The 14248-nt window shown below is 38.4% G+C and overlaps 1 protein-coding gene across 1 annotated transcript in view; it reads right to left on the bottom strand.

The window, feature by feature from the left end:
- Positions 1-1102: 1102 nt before the first annotated feature.
- The window catches only part of cog5 (component of oligomeric golgi complex 5), a 47231-nt gene continuing 34085 nt past the window's right edge, over positions 1103-14248 (bottom strand). The window contains exons 16-22 of the mRNA XM_036577032.1: positions 11029-11088; positions 9083-9186; positions 8018-8255; positions 6361-6437; positions 5205-5331; positions 4998-5077; positions 1103-1562 (exon numbers count right to left, since the gene is read on the bottom strand). Coding sequence (XP_036432925.1) covers positions 1451-1562; positions 4998-5077; positions 5205-5331; positions 6361-6437; positions 8018-8255; positions 9083-9186; positions 11029-11088 — 798 coding nt within the window. The 3' untranslated portion in view covers positions 1103-1450. The remainder of the gene's footprint in view (positions 1563-4997; positions 5078-5204; positions 5332-6360; positions 6438-8017; positions 8256-9082; positions 9187-11028; positions 11089-14248) is intronic.

Here is a 14248-nt window from a genome sequence, read left to right as displayed (position 1 = left end):
TATGTTTTCTTTGGGGAGTTTATAAAAACGGATCATAAAACAATGTCTGTCAGACTAAAAAGTTAAGACAAAGGCAATTTGAGACAAAAAACAGCCAAAAAAGTGATGCACTCATGGTGGGGTATAAAAGGAGCATCCAGAAAAGGCCTAGACCTTTATGAGCAATGATGAGTCAAGACTCATTTTTCCCAGAAATGCATCAGCCAAAAAAAAAAAAAAAAAAACAACAGTTTAAAAATAAGGGATTGTCAGTGATTGAAAATGTTTTGTAAGTATTTCACCCTTTACAATGCATAATATCAAAAAATTCATGGAATCCAGAAAGATCTTCATGCATAAAAGGCAAGGCCAAAAACAACAAATGAATGGGTGTCGTTTTTTTGGCCCCTCAGAAGGCACTGCACCAAAAAACTGGCATGCTTCTGCCATGGATATCACTACATGGCCTTGGGAATACTTTGATAAACTGCTATTAGTAAACACTTTCTGTCGCTGCATCCACAAACGCTCGAGCTCATCTTAAATGGACTGATGCAAAGTGGAAATGTGTTCTGTGGTCTGATAAGTAAACCTTTCAGTTTATGGAAATAATGGACATTGTGTTCACTGGGCCAAAGAAAAAGTGGTCCTTCCAGATACCAGCGGTAAAGTTCAAAAGCTAGTGTGTGTGGAGGAGCGTGGGGCCTAATTTTAACATAACACCACCAAGAAACATTTTGCATGTGTTACAACAGCATTTTCTCAGTTCTTTCTAGCTGTCAGCGCTAGATTGAGAGTTTTTCCTTATTTTACACACATACCTAATAAAATCACTTAATTAGTGTAAGTTTTGTGTAGGCTATAACGGAATGCTCTGACTAAGGCATTCCTCTCACACAGGTTCAGGTTTCTGTTGATAGATTGGCACAGAAGCATTAGGTATCCTAGCAATAAAGTCTATTTAAAGTTTTATTTATTCCCATTTCTCTCTTGTTAGGATGTTATAAGCATTTAACATGATGTCTGTTTATGCTTCGCAGGAAGTTCTGTCCATAGGTCACTCAAAGCATCATGGGACATAAAAATAAGGTGGATAGTTATTAGAAACTATCATGATTCAGGCTGTGCTCAGAAGACGTATTTTATTAAACATTTACATATTAACATCATACATTTCAAACAGACTGCCGTGATGCATCAAACCTGAAGAGAATGCTGACTCAAGGAAAAGGCATGGCATATGTCTAAATAATATGGTCAATATGGTCAAAGCAGTATGCTAGAGCTAATGTTACTATTTTATATTAGGGAGGAGGAATAAAAAACATGAACACACTTTAAAGAGGACAACTTTAAGGACAGAGATAATTCCCCTTGCACCACTGTTTAGAAAAACATCAGATAATTTCAGAGGAAAAAAAAAAAAACAAGTGACATCATTATGTTTGCTAATTTGATATTCTTCAAAATCCTATGTCCCACTGGTGGCCTTTTGCAGAAGCTGGAGCATGATAGGATAGACAGGTGCAAAATTCCTCCCTTGTCTGGCTCTTACAGACTGCACGTATGCCTCCAAAGCCCCCCTGGATATAAAAAAAAAAGAAAGACAAGCACAGTTCCTCACTAAAATGTTTAAAACAGTAAAAAGAAATACAATGTCAAATTAATGAACACATTTAAGTCAGTGAAAAAGCCAAATAAATGATCATGCAAAAGCAGTCTCTCAACTCTAAAGAGTTCCACACACTTGACATACAACCTAAATGTGTAAGTATAGTGACTCCCTTGAAAAGTCTAGTGGCAGAAAGATCAAAATGGGGTAGCATAAATGAAAATATAGTACTGTGCAAGGCAGAGACACTAAAATCTGAAAAAATTAAAATTATATTTAGTTGTTGAGGCTTCTGTGTAACTGTGAGCTGTTAAATATGTTTTCTTTCTTCTTTCTGTTAAATATGTCTGTGCTTTCTTTGTGGGAAAAGGCCTAAAGAAAAAACAAAAGATAAGTAGTGATATGCCAAAGCACAACAAACTTATAACAAAACAAATAATACGAATGCTAACAAAAAATAGAAATGGTGAATGGTAAAATCATTGTTTATTTGTTTTCAGTCTCCTGTATGAGCCAGCGTGCACACGTTCAGTTTGAGCAGCAGATCATCGACAGTGAAAACCTGGTCCACTGCAGCTTCGACCCTCGCTCTATACGATCTTTAGCTTTCATGCATTTTTAGCTTTAACTGATTTTATAAAGATCTTTTGAAGAGAGTACATAAATAATACAGAGGAATGAGTAATACAGCCCTGCCCTTTCACATTCACAATGAGAACAGAGGTCACTTTCATATGTCAAAGTAACAAAAAGTGAGAGAGAGGTGTGCAAATGGTCATGTAACAACAAATAACTATTTGTGGTACATAAACTTACAATGTCCAGAGTAAACCTTGGGGTAGGGCTGAACAGTTTGGGGGGAAAATCGAATTGCGATTTTTCTGACCGTTATTGCGACCATGCTTTAAACTGTGATTTTTTATTTTTTGTTTTTTTGCCAAGAAGACCAGCATGTCCAACACTCTACATAGTCTGCCAAACTGCCAGTTAGCTGTATACAGTGTTATCATGTATACAGTACATGTGTAGTTCAAACTACAATTTCAATATAAAAACGATTCATCTTTCAATAGAGACATTATAAAGAGAAGATTGATTGCTGGTAGGAAAATTGAATGGGAACGCTTGTATCGCTCAATATGGTGTCTGTTTATGAGGAAAGTCCTGCCCCTCAATAAAAAGAGACAGTCAGCTTGCTGGAAAAGCCCCCCTCAGTTGTGATCTGTGCAAACACAGCAGCCATAACAACCTGAAAAAAAAACGTTTGTGTTATTTATGCCAAACGCTACAAAGTATTTAAGGCATTTATGGCAGGTTTTACCAGTGATTTTAAATATGTTTTTGAAATGTTAATTTGTCCTTCTATTTAGAGTTTTTAAGTCTTTCCCCATTTAGGAGATAGGAGCTTGGTCTTGTACGACTGGAAATAACAGCACTATCAAGATGGCTACCGAGCAAACAGACTTTCGGTTACCCAGTCCACACAGGACTAAGACAACCTGAGTCAACTAATTATTAAATAACTCAAACTGTACTACTGTTAAAAAAAATTGGAACCACTCGTCATAAACAGAATATAAATTAATGTAAATAGCTTACAATGTGCATTTAAATACTAAATTAAAGCTAGACACCAAATAAAAAAAAAAAACATTTTAGATGTTTAAGTATTTTGATATTTTTAAGCAAGTTGTCAAATGATTATCATCATCATCAAATGATTGTCAAATGATTAATACTGTAACTACGTATTTACAATTGTCTTGTCAATTTATACGCTTTGAGCCTTAATCAACACTTTTGAAATATAAGGCATTCTAGAAATTAATTTTATTTTATGCATTATGGGGCCTGGCTCTGGTCCAGATGATGTACCACCCTGAACAATTTATTGCCAACTAGGGTTGGACTGACAGACAATGCCACCGTCCAAACCTAACCCTCCACCCAGCCTTGTGTAGTATTTACAGTACCTTTGTAAGACTAAAGGCCTTTTCACACTGAGTCTGGTTTTTGTGGAAGAAAAAATGCATATAAAGTTTTAAAAAAGACACACTCGTACATTAAGGCTGTCTTTCAAACCGAGCACGAAAGCGACGTACTACGGCACTGCGTAATTTTTGAAGTCAGAGCCTGCTCCATTTTCTTCGCTTTACGAATGCATTAAAAATCAGGCTGACCAGAGCTCCGTTGTCATGGTTGCAGCCCAAACAAAGGTGCATCAGAAATGGCAGCAGATCTTGCTTGTAGCAGAGCACAAAAGCTTATATGACAAGCAAACACTAACTAAAAAGCACATAGGTTAAAGAAAATAAGTGGCAGACCACAGCTAAAAGGCACTGCACTAACTGTATATGATTGGAGTTCTTTTGCTTCTCTTCAATAAGAGGAGCAACAAGCAGAAGCAGCACCTCTATTCCCCCACTGACATACCAAAATACCTGCAAAATCGTGGAAAATCATTGTGAACTCCCTGTGAGGTCTTTTTTGTAGAATGGCATATAACGTTACCTAGTGCATTCACTGTTTAGCTGCAATGCTTAAAAAAAACATTTCAGAGTGAGACAGAAAAACGCTTCGAACTAGGTTAAAAAAAATCGCATCAGTTTTATTTACCCAAAAAAAAATGTACCTAGTGTGAATGAGCCTTTTCACTACTACCGTTCCCACCTGCCCGATTTCATTGTCTGTCTTGATGTTTCCCTGTAGACATAGTGATATGCCAGTGAAGTAGACATGACCCAACCCTAGTTTCAACACATCTGGCTCTAATAGCAACAAATCTGGCTCTAATATTCAGATGCTCCTGAAGGTCTTGATTAACTGTACAAGGTATGGTATATTCAGGCATTTGCACCAATAGACCCCAGGAGAGGCTTGAGCCCCTGGGTGGGAAGGTACACTTTTTAGGGTGGGAAGAAAACCGAGTGGGAAATTGTGAAGAAGGTGGAGCGTAACGTAGAGATGATGGTGCACTCGTCAACACTGTCCAATGAACAAGGCTGTTGTTAGCCCATGGACGTAAAGCAAGTCCAGTTGAGTACTTAGATGTGTGTCATGTGTGCGAAAAACACATTACATGCTGTGAAAATAATAAGAGAAAAACTGTTTCATTAACTAAGGATAGCAGTTTGCTAGCAATTTGCTTACTACTTCTTGTATTGATAGTTTAAAAAAAACATGAAACATGATTATACTGTCTCTCTTGAAAAGAGTGTCCGCAATATACTATATATTAACGTAAGTTTAATTCATAGTCGTGCTGCCCTTTCCCCTCCTGCCTGATTAGATTAGGCTTGGAACTGAACTCTGTAGAATGGTAGATCTCTATGATTATAGTTAGCAACCCTGCCTTAAGGGTTTTGAGGTTACCTTAGCCAACTATTGCACAGATCACACAGTTTACCTGATCAGAGTGAGGCGGTCCTTCTCGGAGGGGTGATCATCAAGCCACTGAGAGTAACGCGCAATAGACCACTCTACTCTCTAAAAGAGCAATTCAAAAAACATATTAGTATAAAACACTTTTTCTTTAAAAAACAAAAGTGCTAGGCTGCACAAATATGCTAAGTATTGTGCCCAAGTATGTCATTTCATGTGTGAATATGTGTACCTGGTGAGGAGATTTCAGTTCAGCTGGGGCCCGAGTGAAAAGGAAGTGTAGTATGGTGCTGTATGGAATCAGGTCGCCCACTGTCTGACTGCTGGCTATATGCTCACTGGTCTGAAACAGAAGAGGCCTGCAACACATTCATGCACGCACACACACGCGCACACACACACACACACACACACATTACACAGCAATCAGAAATCAGGTATGAAATAAAGATTTGCAGCACACAAATGACCGACAACATATTAGGCAGGTGGTCATAATGTTTTAGCTCACTCATGTATAACTTCAGTGTAATTGAGTGAGGCCGAACTGCTGTAGGCTGAATAGATGTATTTATGTAAATTTGTTTTCATGACTTTACAAAAACACTGAATTCAAAACAGGCTGTTTGTGCATCTAGATTCTATATATAGACTGTATGGACTAAGACGTGAACTGTACATTTTGAAACCTTATCAGTGTTTACATACAATATCAATCTCTTTCACTCAAAAAGTGAGGACAATGTGGTTTTCTATGAAATGGGCCATTTAACTAATCATTTTGCATTTCTACTAAAATACATCTCTCTTGGGGCTCCCAAGTGGCGCAACTGTCTAAGCGTTGGCCCCATCATCAGGAGATTGTGAGGTCCATCCCTGGTGATGCTACAGCCATGGCAGGATGGCCCCCATTCTCCCCAATCACTCAATGCAATGCTAGTCTGCGCAGCCGTCTGTAAGCTGATGTAACAAATCTGGCAGTTGGCGCTTTCCTCCAAGCACGTTCAGCTGTCTAATGATATTGCATCAGCGGTGGTTCGAAAAGATGCGGTGGCTGGCTTCACAGGTCTCAGAGGAAGCCTGTACTAGTCTTCGCCCTCCTAGCGCTGGTAGTCTTGTGTGATTGGAGGAGTCCTAACTAGTGGGTGGAATTGCAGACGATTAAATTAAGGAGAAAAAAAAAAATGACACCCCTCACATTTCTCCTTTCCTATATTCTACTATCTCTAGATAATAAGTTTTAAGGAAGGATGACTCTTTTAATAAAAGAGAAAAGCTGCAGAAGTGAAAGTGAGAGCAGACAAGTATACACAGTCAAGTATAACACAACTGAATCAACCACAGCTGATACATTCCTTATATGTTTAGTTATGTACACATATGCTCACCTAAACGAACGCAGCAAGCGGTACGCTTTTCCCAGGTCTGATACTCGTCTGCAGAGAGGAGCAACAGCCAGCTCCATCTAAAACATATCACAGAAATTCACATGAAGTCTCTACGATAATTGTATACAGTAGAGCAAGTCAAATTCACGCATGCAGAAAAACAAAGCAGCTTTTGAGTTGCTACAGTCATTCCTTCAGTCGTCAATGCTTAAAATCTCTACTGTTTAAGTCTTCTATGCAATGTGCTGGGACTGGCAGAGCACTCTCCTCCTCATACCCCCCAAGTCTTCCTCCTCTCTTAGTGACACAACTGAAAAGGTTCACAAAGTCTTCAGAAAACAGAATATTAAGAAAGATGCATAGAAATCCAGACTATTTTTGAACTTTTCTATGCAACTTCAAATGCTTTTGAGATTGTTCTATTCAGTTTAACTATCATGGCATTTTTCTATCTTCACACAGGGAGTGGTAGAGCATTGCATGCCCCCAACTAATCCTTATCTCATACTGACAAAACTTCAGAAAAGCTTTGTCAATAGGAAGTTCACAAAATATTCACAAAACAGAATATCAGGAATGCAACTAGACTTAGCGTTGCCTCTCCTGACACTTTTATGCCAATATGCGCCTCCAACCTTTCCTAAAACATCTGGACTAACATATATGCCACAATCCTATTCAAGAACTTTTGCTCTGGTTTTAACAGTCATCCCAGGGCTGCTCCACATTCAGACATATCTCTGCAATGCATCTCTAATTTCTACACAAATAGGAGGCAGTATGTGTGGCTATGCCCTGAGCTGTGCTGAACCTCATGTCTGTATCCACAAACGTTACTCAAAGCTGCTTGTTCCTGCTTGTTCTTGGGCCGTTTTGCCATCAGTTTTGCTTCCAGTCTGTGAGATGCATGCTCGATTGGATTAAGTTCACATAACTGACTTGACCATTGCAGAAAATTCTATTTCTTTACATTACAAAATTCTTGGGTTGCTTTCATAGTATGCTGCACTGAGAAATAATGAATGAATCAAAATACCTGAGGATGGAACAGCTGAGCAGTCAACTGTCCCATTAGTTTTAAAAGTAAAATGAATATATATGAAATATATATATGAAAATAGCCTTAATTCCTACACTGTTTCCCTGATTTGGATGTTAATACTCTCAAATTAAAGTTGAAAGTCAACTATGTATTTCTATTTTTTTCTCAAATTGAAGGATGTGTGCTTCTCTTGTCTCTGCAATAGCCTGACATCAGTACCATGAGACTCCTGATTCTAAGTGAGAACAGAGAGAAAAATTAACAGAGATTTCCACTAGTAAGGCATGGTTTGGTTACAGATCACCGTTCAACCGAATTTGTTGGAATTTCCATTGCAAAGTGACCAGTACCACAATCAAGGACCCGTGCTGAACTTGGTTATCCTACTTGCCAAAGTACTAAGTTCACTGACCACTGACATATAGGGGGAGCTAGAAATGGTGAGACCACTGGATTGGTTAAACACTTTCGGTGCAGAATCATCAGATCTCCCGTCATACAGTGGGAAACAGACCCAGTTACGAACAGTTCTGGATTTAGGATTAGTGTCGGCTCCATGTTGCATTGTTATTAAAGTCACTACAATAAATCACCATCCCTATTCACCATCCTCACCTGGGCAAAGTCAGCAGCCAATCTCATCTTTCCACCCTCACCAAGTGGCCGCAGCAGGCAAGCATGGCGAATGAACAGGGTGATGGCACGTTGGGCAATGGCCTCTGTGCTGTCATAAAGGAAGTCCAGGCACTGCAGTGGGCGGAAGTAGTCATTCATAACCCGGGCCACAAATCCCTGCAGCTCTCGCATATACAGAGAGCAAGGCATGTCTGGTTTATCTCCTGCAGGGAGGGGACTGGAGTGCACATACACAGAAACACAATCATTTGATCACAATCATTCTGTGACATAATGAAGAAAAGAAACAAAAGCAAAAAGAGCCAAGCTGTTCGATGGGATAAATAAAGATAAAAGAAAATACAATATATCTTTCAAGATGAAAGGCTGGGCAGAGGTGGTTTTTATAGTGTAGGTGTTTTATTGCAAAGAAAAACTGTAATTTTGTAAACTGTATTTATTTACATTTGATACGAGACTAATTAGGTAATGTTAGCCTGTTTTATATATAATTGTTTACATATTATTTATATGTAACTGCTTTAACAGAATTTGATGGATGATCACTGGTAAGTGTGCTCAATAAATTTTTGTTCAGTGTTTTTAAAGTAGAAGTTAACAGTACCTGTGTAATACATTTGTTGGACTTGGTTAACTTTAGACCACCAACCAAATTTCACAGCTAACTTACTGTAATACTTCTGTAATATATACAAATCTTAGGTGTTGTTTTGAGTGCAAAAGGCTTTATCATGTATTTTGTTGAGAGGCTGTGAAAGTCCTTCGTCATCTTGTCTTTACCGGTTGGAACAAACATGCTAGCTGAGAAAAAACATTGACAGATTTATTCACTGATGACACAGCTAATGTTAACCTTACCAGTGCTGATTAAATGTAAACATATATTAGGGGACCTTATTTATACAGCCTGTTGGGCTATTCACATACTCCAGCAATGATGGGTCAGATAAAACAAAGTATGTGTTCTGTTATACAGTGGCTTGCTTTGTACATGGTTTGTTTTCATGTCTGTGCAGCTGGAGAAATGTCTGGCTGCGTATTTACCCAGAGAAGTCTTCCTGGTGCATAGTAATGAGAATGGCTTCCACGGAGTCTGTGACGGACATCAACAACGGCTGGACTGCACTGCCCATCAGAGCCTGCACTGACTGAAACACGACACACATCATAATACTATATTTGCAGCTTCTAAGCAACACTTTGCAAAAATAAACAAGAAAATAGAGAAAAAATTAGGGTAACAGTACAATACTTTGCAAAAATGTCTGATTAAATTAGACATCAACAAACAGGTCATGTTGGGTTGGTTTTTAGAAAATCAACTTGTTTGGAAATCCAGCTCCTTAACAGGCCTGCAGGTAAGTGAAATATGTTTAAATTCACTGCTTGGTTGCATACTCACGGTCAGTAAAATATCTTTGGCTCATAAATATGAGTGAAAAACAGTTCGGACTTGCTGGCGAATCCTGGCCATTTAAGATGATATGCTGTATTGTTCGATTTCCACAAGAAGATTTTGATGGGTGATGTGGAGTGTTTGTGGACTGAGCACTACACTTGGTTTTGAGAGGAAAAGACCTTTAGACGTTAGAAGACGCCATCCCCACCCCACTTCAAGGGGTCCCTTAAAATTACCCCACAAATAAAATTTACTGTTATTTTCCTCATGAAGACAAAAATTATTCACTAGAATAACTGACTTACTAGCATTAGTGTTACATGCTAACTACAGTAAACATTAGCTAGAATTGGGCTTTGCAGATTAACAGAGTTACACGCACACCTGATCTGTTCTGTCATGACTGTATACATACTACTAGATAAAATTAAATGAATGTTTTTCATAATTTTAGACACCTAATTTCATCTAAAGGGTTATGCTTGAAGTACTGAATGTAACTATGTATGAATTTATTTAGTAATGTAAAAACAGAGAGAGAAAAAAAAAAAAACCTTATAAGCCCACCTAAACCAAAGTAAACTTTTTTCATTTGAATCATTTGATGTTTAGTGAAATATCTTATAATGAAATAAAATTTATAAATGATTTTTTTAAGCATAATTAAGCCACTTTATTAAAAAAATTTGTTTTACTACTTTTACCACTTGCTACAGACCATCCAAAGGGCTTGTTCTAGAAGTTTAATACTGGACAAAATATCAACTTTGACTTAATCCAACTGACACTTAGGACAGAGTTAAAGATTTTCTTAGGGACACAATGGTGTATGCAAAAGGATTGTTTTTAGCCATTCTATGATCATAGGAACTCTCTTTCCGTAGGTAAGTCAGGTGGTGTCTGCTTGCATAGAGTCTACTCTAAAATATGTGCAGAGTCATTTATGCAAGAAAAGCACTTGTTTGCACAGTACTTCTCATTTCTAAGAAAACTGAGCTTGTTCTGCTGCATATCTACTATATATCCCATGCACATGGTGGAACTGCAGAACATTTTTCAACATGCAAAGCCAACTGTGCTTCAGTTTCTGAAGGTTCTCTATGTTAAGGTAGACAACAACAACAGCAGTATTTCATTTGGATCTGTTACATCAGAAAACCTCTTCAGCATTGGGCGCATTCACAAAGATGATGATCAGAAAATGAACTGTACAGTTGGGAGCTGCTGTGGGATAATTTCTGGTTCTCGTCTTGGTGCACCATGTTCTGACTGTTTCTAAATCTGTAGTGAACTGCTTATTCTGATTCTGATTCTTTGGTCATCCTTAAGAGGTCATCAAATCTGTAGCATCTTTTCTATTAGGATGAGAAGTTATATGCGTTTTTAAGGGCTCTGTACACATTAGTGGAATATACTCAGGCCAGTTACCTAGTCAGATGTTTCCAGCAGGACAGTGCTGGTCCACTTTTATTAAACACTTGCAACATTTATTTACTGATATCATGCTACAAGTGGTACTCCCATAATGTCAGTTTCAGCCAACTGTAGTTATATGCATAAGTGTGTGTGCATGTAAGTATGTAGACATTACCTCCAAAGATGCTGTGAGTGCTCGCTCTGCATCCAGAGGAAGCGCAAGTCCAGAAATCACCTGAACACACACATACATAGAAAAGGTCACGTCAGTCTGTTAAGAAGAATATTAAATATAGTTATGCTGCTTTTGACTAGAGCTCATTACTCTGAATTTCTGACCTCCATCTAGGAAAGATTCAAGAAAACACCACCTTAATTTTGAAATTATACACTGCCTGGCCAAAAAAAAAGGTCACCACCTGGATTTAACTAAGCAAATAGGTAAGAGCCTCCCATTGGATAATTACTGCATGGGTGATTATGTTTCAGCTGGCAATAAGTTATTTAACCCTAACTGATGCAGTGAGTAGCTTCTCATTTGTAAAACAACCATGTCGAAAGACACAACCTGTGGTCGTGGAAAAGATGTTCATCTGTTTCAGAAGGGTCAAATTATTGGCATGCATCAAGCAGAGAAAACATCTAAGGAGATTGCTGAAACTACTAAAATCAGGTTAAGAACTGTCCAACGCATTATCAAAAAGTGGAAGGACAGTGGGGAAACATCATCTTCGAGGAAGGAATGTGGTCGGAAAAAAATCTTGAATGATCGTGATCGGCGATCACTTAAACGTTTGGTGAAATCAAATCGTACAAAAACAACAGTAGAACTCAGGGATATGTTTAATAGTGAAAGTAAGAACATTTCCACATGCACAATGCGAAGGGAACTCAAGGGATTGGGACTAAACAGCTGTGTAGCCTTAAGAAAACCACTTATCAGTGAGGCTAACCGGCAAAAACGGCTTCAATTTGCTAGGGAGCATAAAGATTGGACTCTGGAGCAATGGAAGAAGGTGAGTCCAGATGTACCCTGTTCCAGAGTGATGGGCACATCAGGGTAAGAAGAGAGGCAGCTGAAGTGATGCACCCATGATGCCTAGTGCCTACCGTACAAGCCTGTGGGGGCAGTGCTATGATCTGGGGTTGCTTCAGTTGGTCAGGTCTAGGTTCAGCAACGTTACGTGCCCAAAGAATGAGGTCAGCTGACTACCTGAATATACTGAACGACCAGGTTATTACATCAATGGATTTTTTCTTCCCTGATGGCACGGGCATATTCCAAGATGACAATGCCAGGATTCATCGGGCTCAAATTGTGAAAGAGTGGTTCAGGGAGCATGAGACAATTTTCACACATGGATTAGGCACCACAGAGTCCAGACCTGAACCCCATTGAGAATCTTTGGGATGTGCTGTAGAAGACTTTGTGCAGTGGTCCAAATCCCCCATCATCAGTACAAGATCTTGGGGAAAAATTAATGCAACTCTGGACAGAAATAAATGTTGTGACATTGCAGAAGCTTGTGGAAACGATGCCACAGCGAATGCACGCCGTAATCAAAACTAAAGGCGGTCCAACAAAAAGTGTGTGTGACCATTTTTTTGGCCAGGCAGTGTATATTATTTGGAAAGTCAAGATAGTGTTCTCAACTCCAAGTTCAGCATATGATGTCAAATCAGCATGGCTGCTTACACAGTTGACAGTAATAAAGTAATGCTTGTCTCATTTTAATGGGTTTGTTTTAGGTTAATCAACATACAGACATTCTAGTTTGTTACACCTATAACACTGACCACTGGCTAGCTTGTTGCTGACAATATTTGCTTTTTTAACAGCGATGTCCATATTTTTGTCTACCTTGCAACTTGAACATGCAGTGGTTGAAAATGATGTAATTCCAAGCTCTAATTTCTCACTCCCCAGTTAAGTCACATGCAACATTAGGCACAGATGCAGCAGTTACAAAGAGCAAGTTAGGTAGATTGCAAGCTGAAATTTTTAAATTTAAACAATGATTCTTGCCTGCAGCAAACTGCTGATGGTCTGCCAATAATAATTTTAGAAATAACTTAAAGGTGAGAAAAAAGTGAATATCCATGGCACTCTTCATTAAGTTAAAAAGCCTTTATTGTAGCACGGCTATGGACACAAAATCTCAATGTGTTTTGGCATGAGCCTTCATCAACGACAGTAAAATACCCAGCTAACATAGGAGCTACAAATCCACTTGATTAGTCACATCTTTGTTTAAGAAGGGGAAAAAATAACCATAGAGTGCACCAATATTACTAGTCTATAAAAACTGACTTCATGATCACTTTTTTCCTCTTTTCAGTCATGTAACTAATCAAATGTTATTTATAGCACCTGTATTAACTTGTATGGATACACTTCTTGATGAAGGCTCATGCTAAAACATGCTGAGAGACTCTGTGCCTATTGAAAGGCTTTTTAACTTAATAAAGAGTGCCAAGAATGTTCAGACAAGCTTTTGATCCACACTCCATAGAGCAGATTCAATATTTGTATGTTCATTTCTCTAACAGTAGTACTCTCTATGTTTATATCTAACTTAAAGATGAGTCCGGTGAGCCAATGAACGAATATGAATTATTGCTTCTTCTGAATGATGCTTAAGACGTTCTTAGAATATACTAAATGAAAACAAAACAGAGCAAATTCATGATCTTTTACAGAACTCGTTCCCAGATCTCAGATTCTTGTGGCATTCATACCTAAGGAGCGGATGTAATTGAAAGAGTGTCATCCTACAAGTACTTGGGTATTTGGATGGATAATAGGCTCTCTTTTTAGAATGCATATTAAGAACCCAGTGAAGAAGATGAAGGCTAGGCTGGATTTTTATTATCGTAATGGAACCTGCCTGAATTAAGCAGTTCGGAAAACACTTGTACAAGCTACATTTTGATGTGTTTTAGACTACAGGGATATTATTTACATGCATGTTAGAATCTATGCACCACAGTTCTCTACGTTTCATATCCAACTCATTGTCCCGTACACATCACTGTGTGCTTTATGATGTGGTGTCTTGACCTTCATTAAGCTTAAGGACACAGCAGCACTGGCATATCTTTATTTACAAATTCTTGCTGGGTAAACTCCCTTCTTATACATAATTTTCTAGAAGGTTGCTCTACAAGGTATATAAGATTAGTTCAGAACTGGGCTGATATATTCTACCTACAACAATCTAGTAAAATCTCAACTGTTGAAGTGCTGCATAAAGAACTACAAGCACTATGTGAAAGCCTAGAAATCAGCTCAGACTAGTGTCTTTAACCAAAGACAACCAAACACTACAACACTCCATTACAAAACTCTACATTTCCCTATATTCTCTCCTGTCTCTCATACCTCGTCCCACCAA

The sequence above is a fragment of the Colossoma macropomum genome, unplaced genomic scaffold (genome assembly GCF_904425465.1).
Source record: "Colossoma macropomum unplaced genomic scaffold, Colossoma_macropomum, whole genome shotgun sequence".
Lineage (NCBI taxonomy): Eukaryota > Metazoa > Chordata > Actinopteri > Characiformes > Serrasalmidae > Colossoma > Colossoma macropomum.
This window is presented reverse-complemented; position numbering and strand designations above follow the sequence as displayed.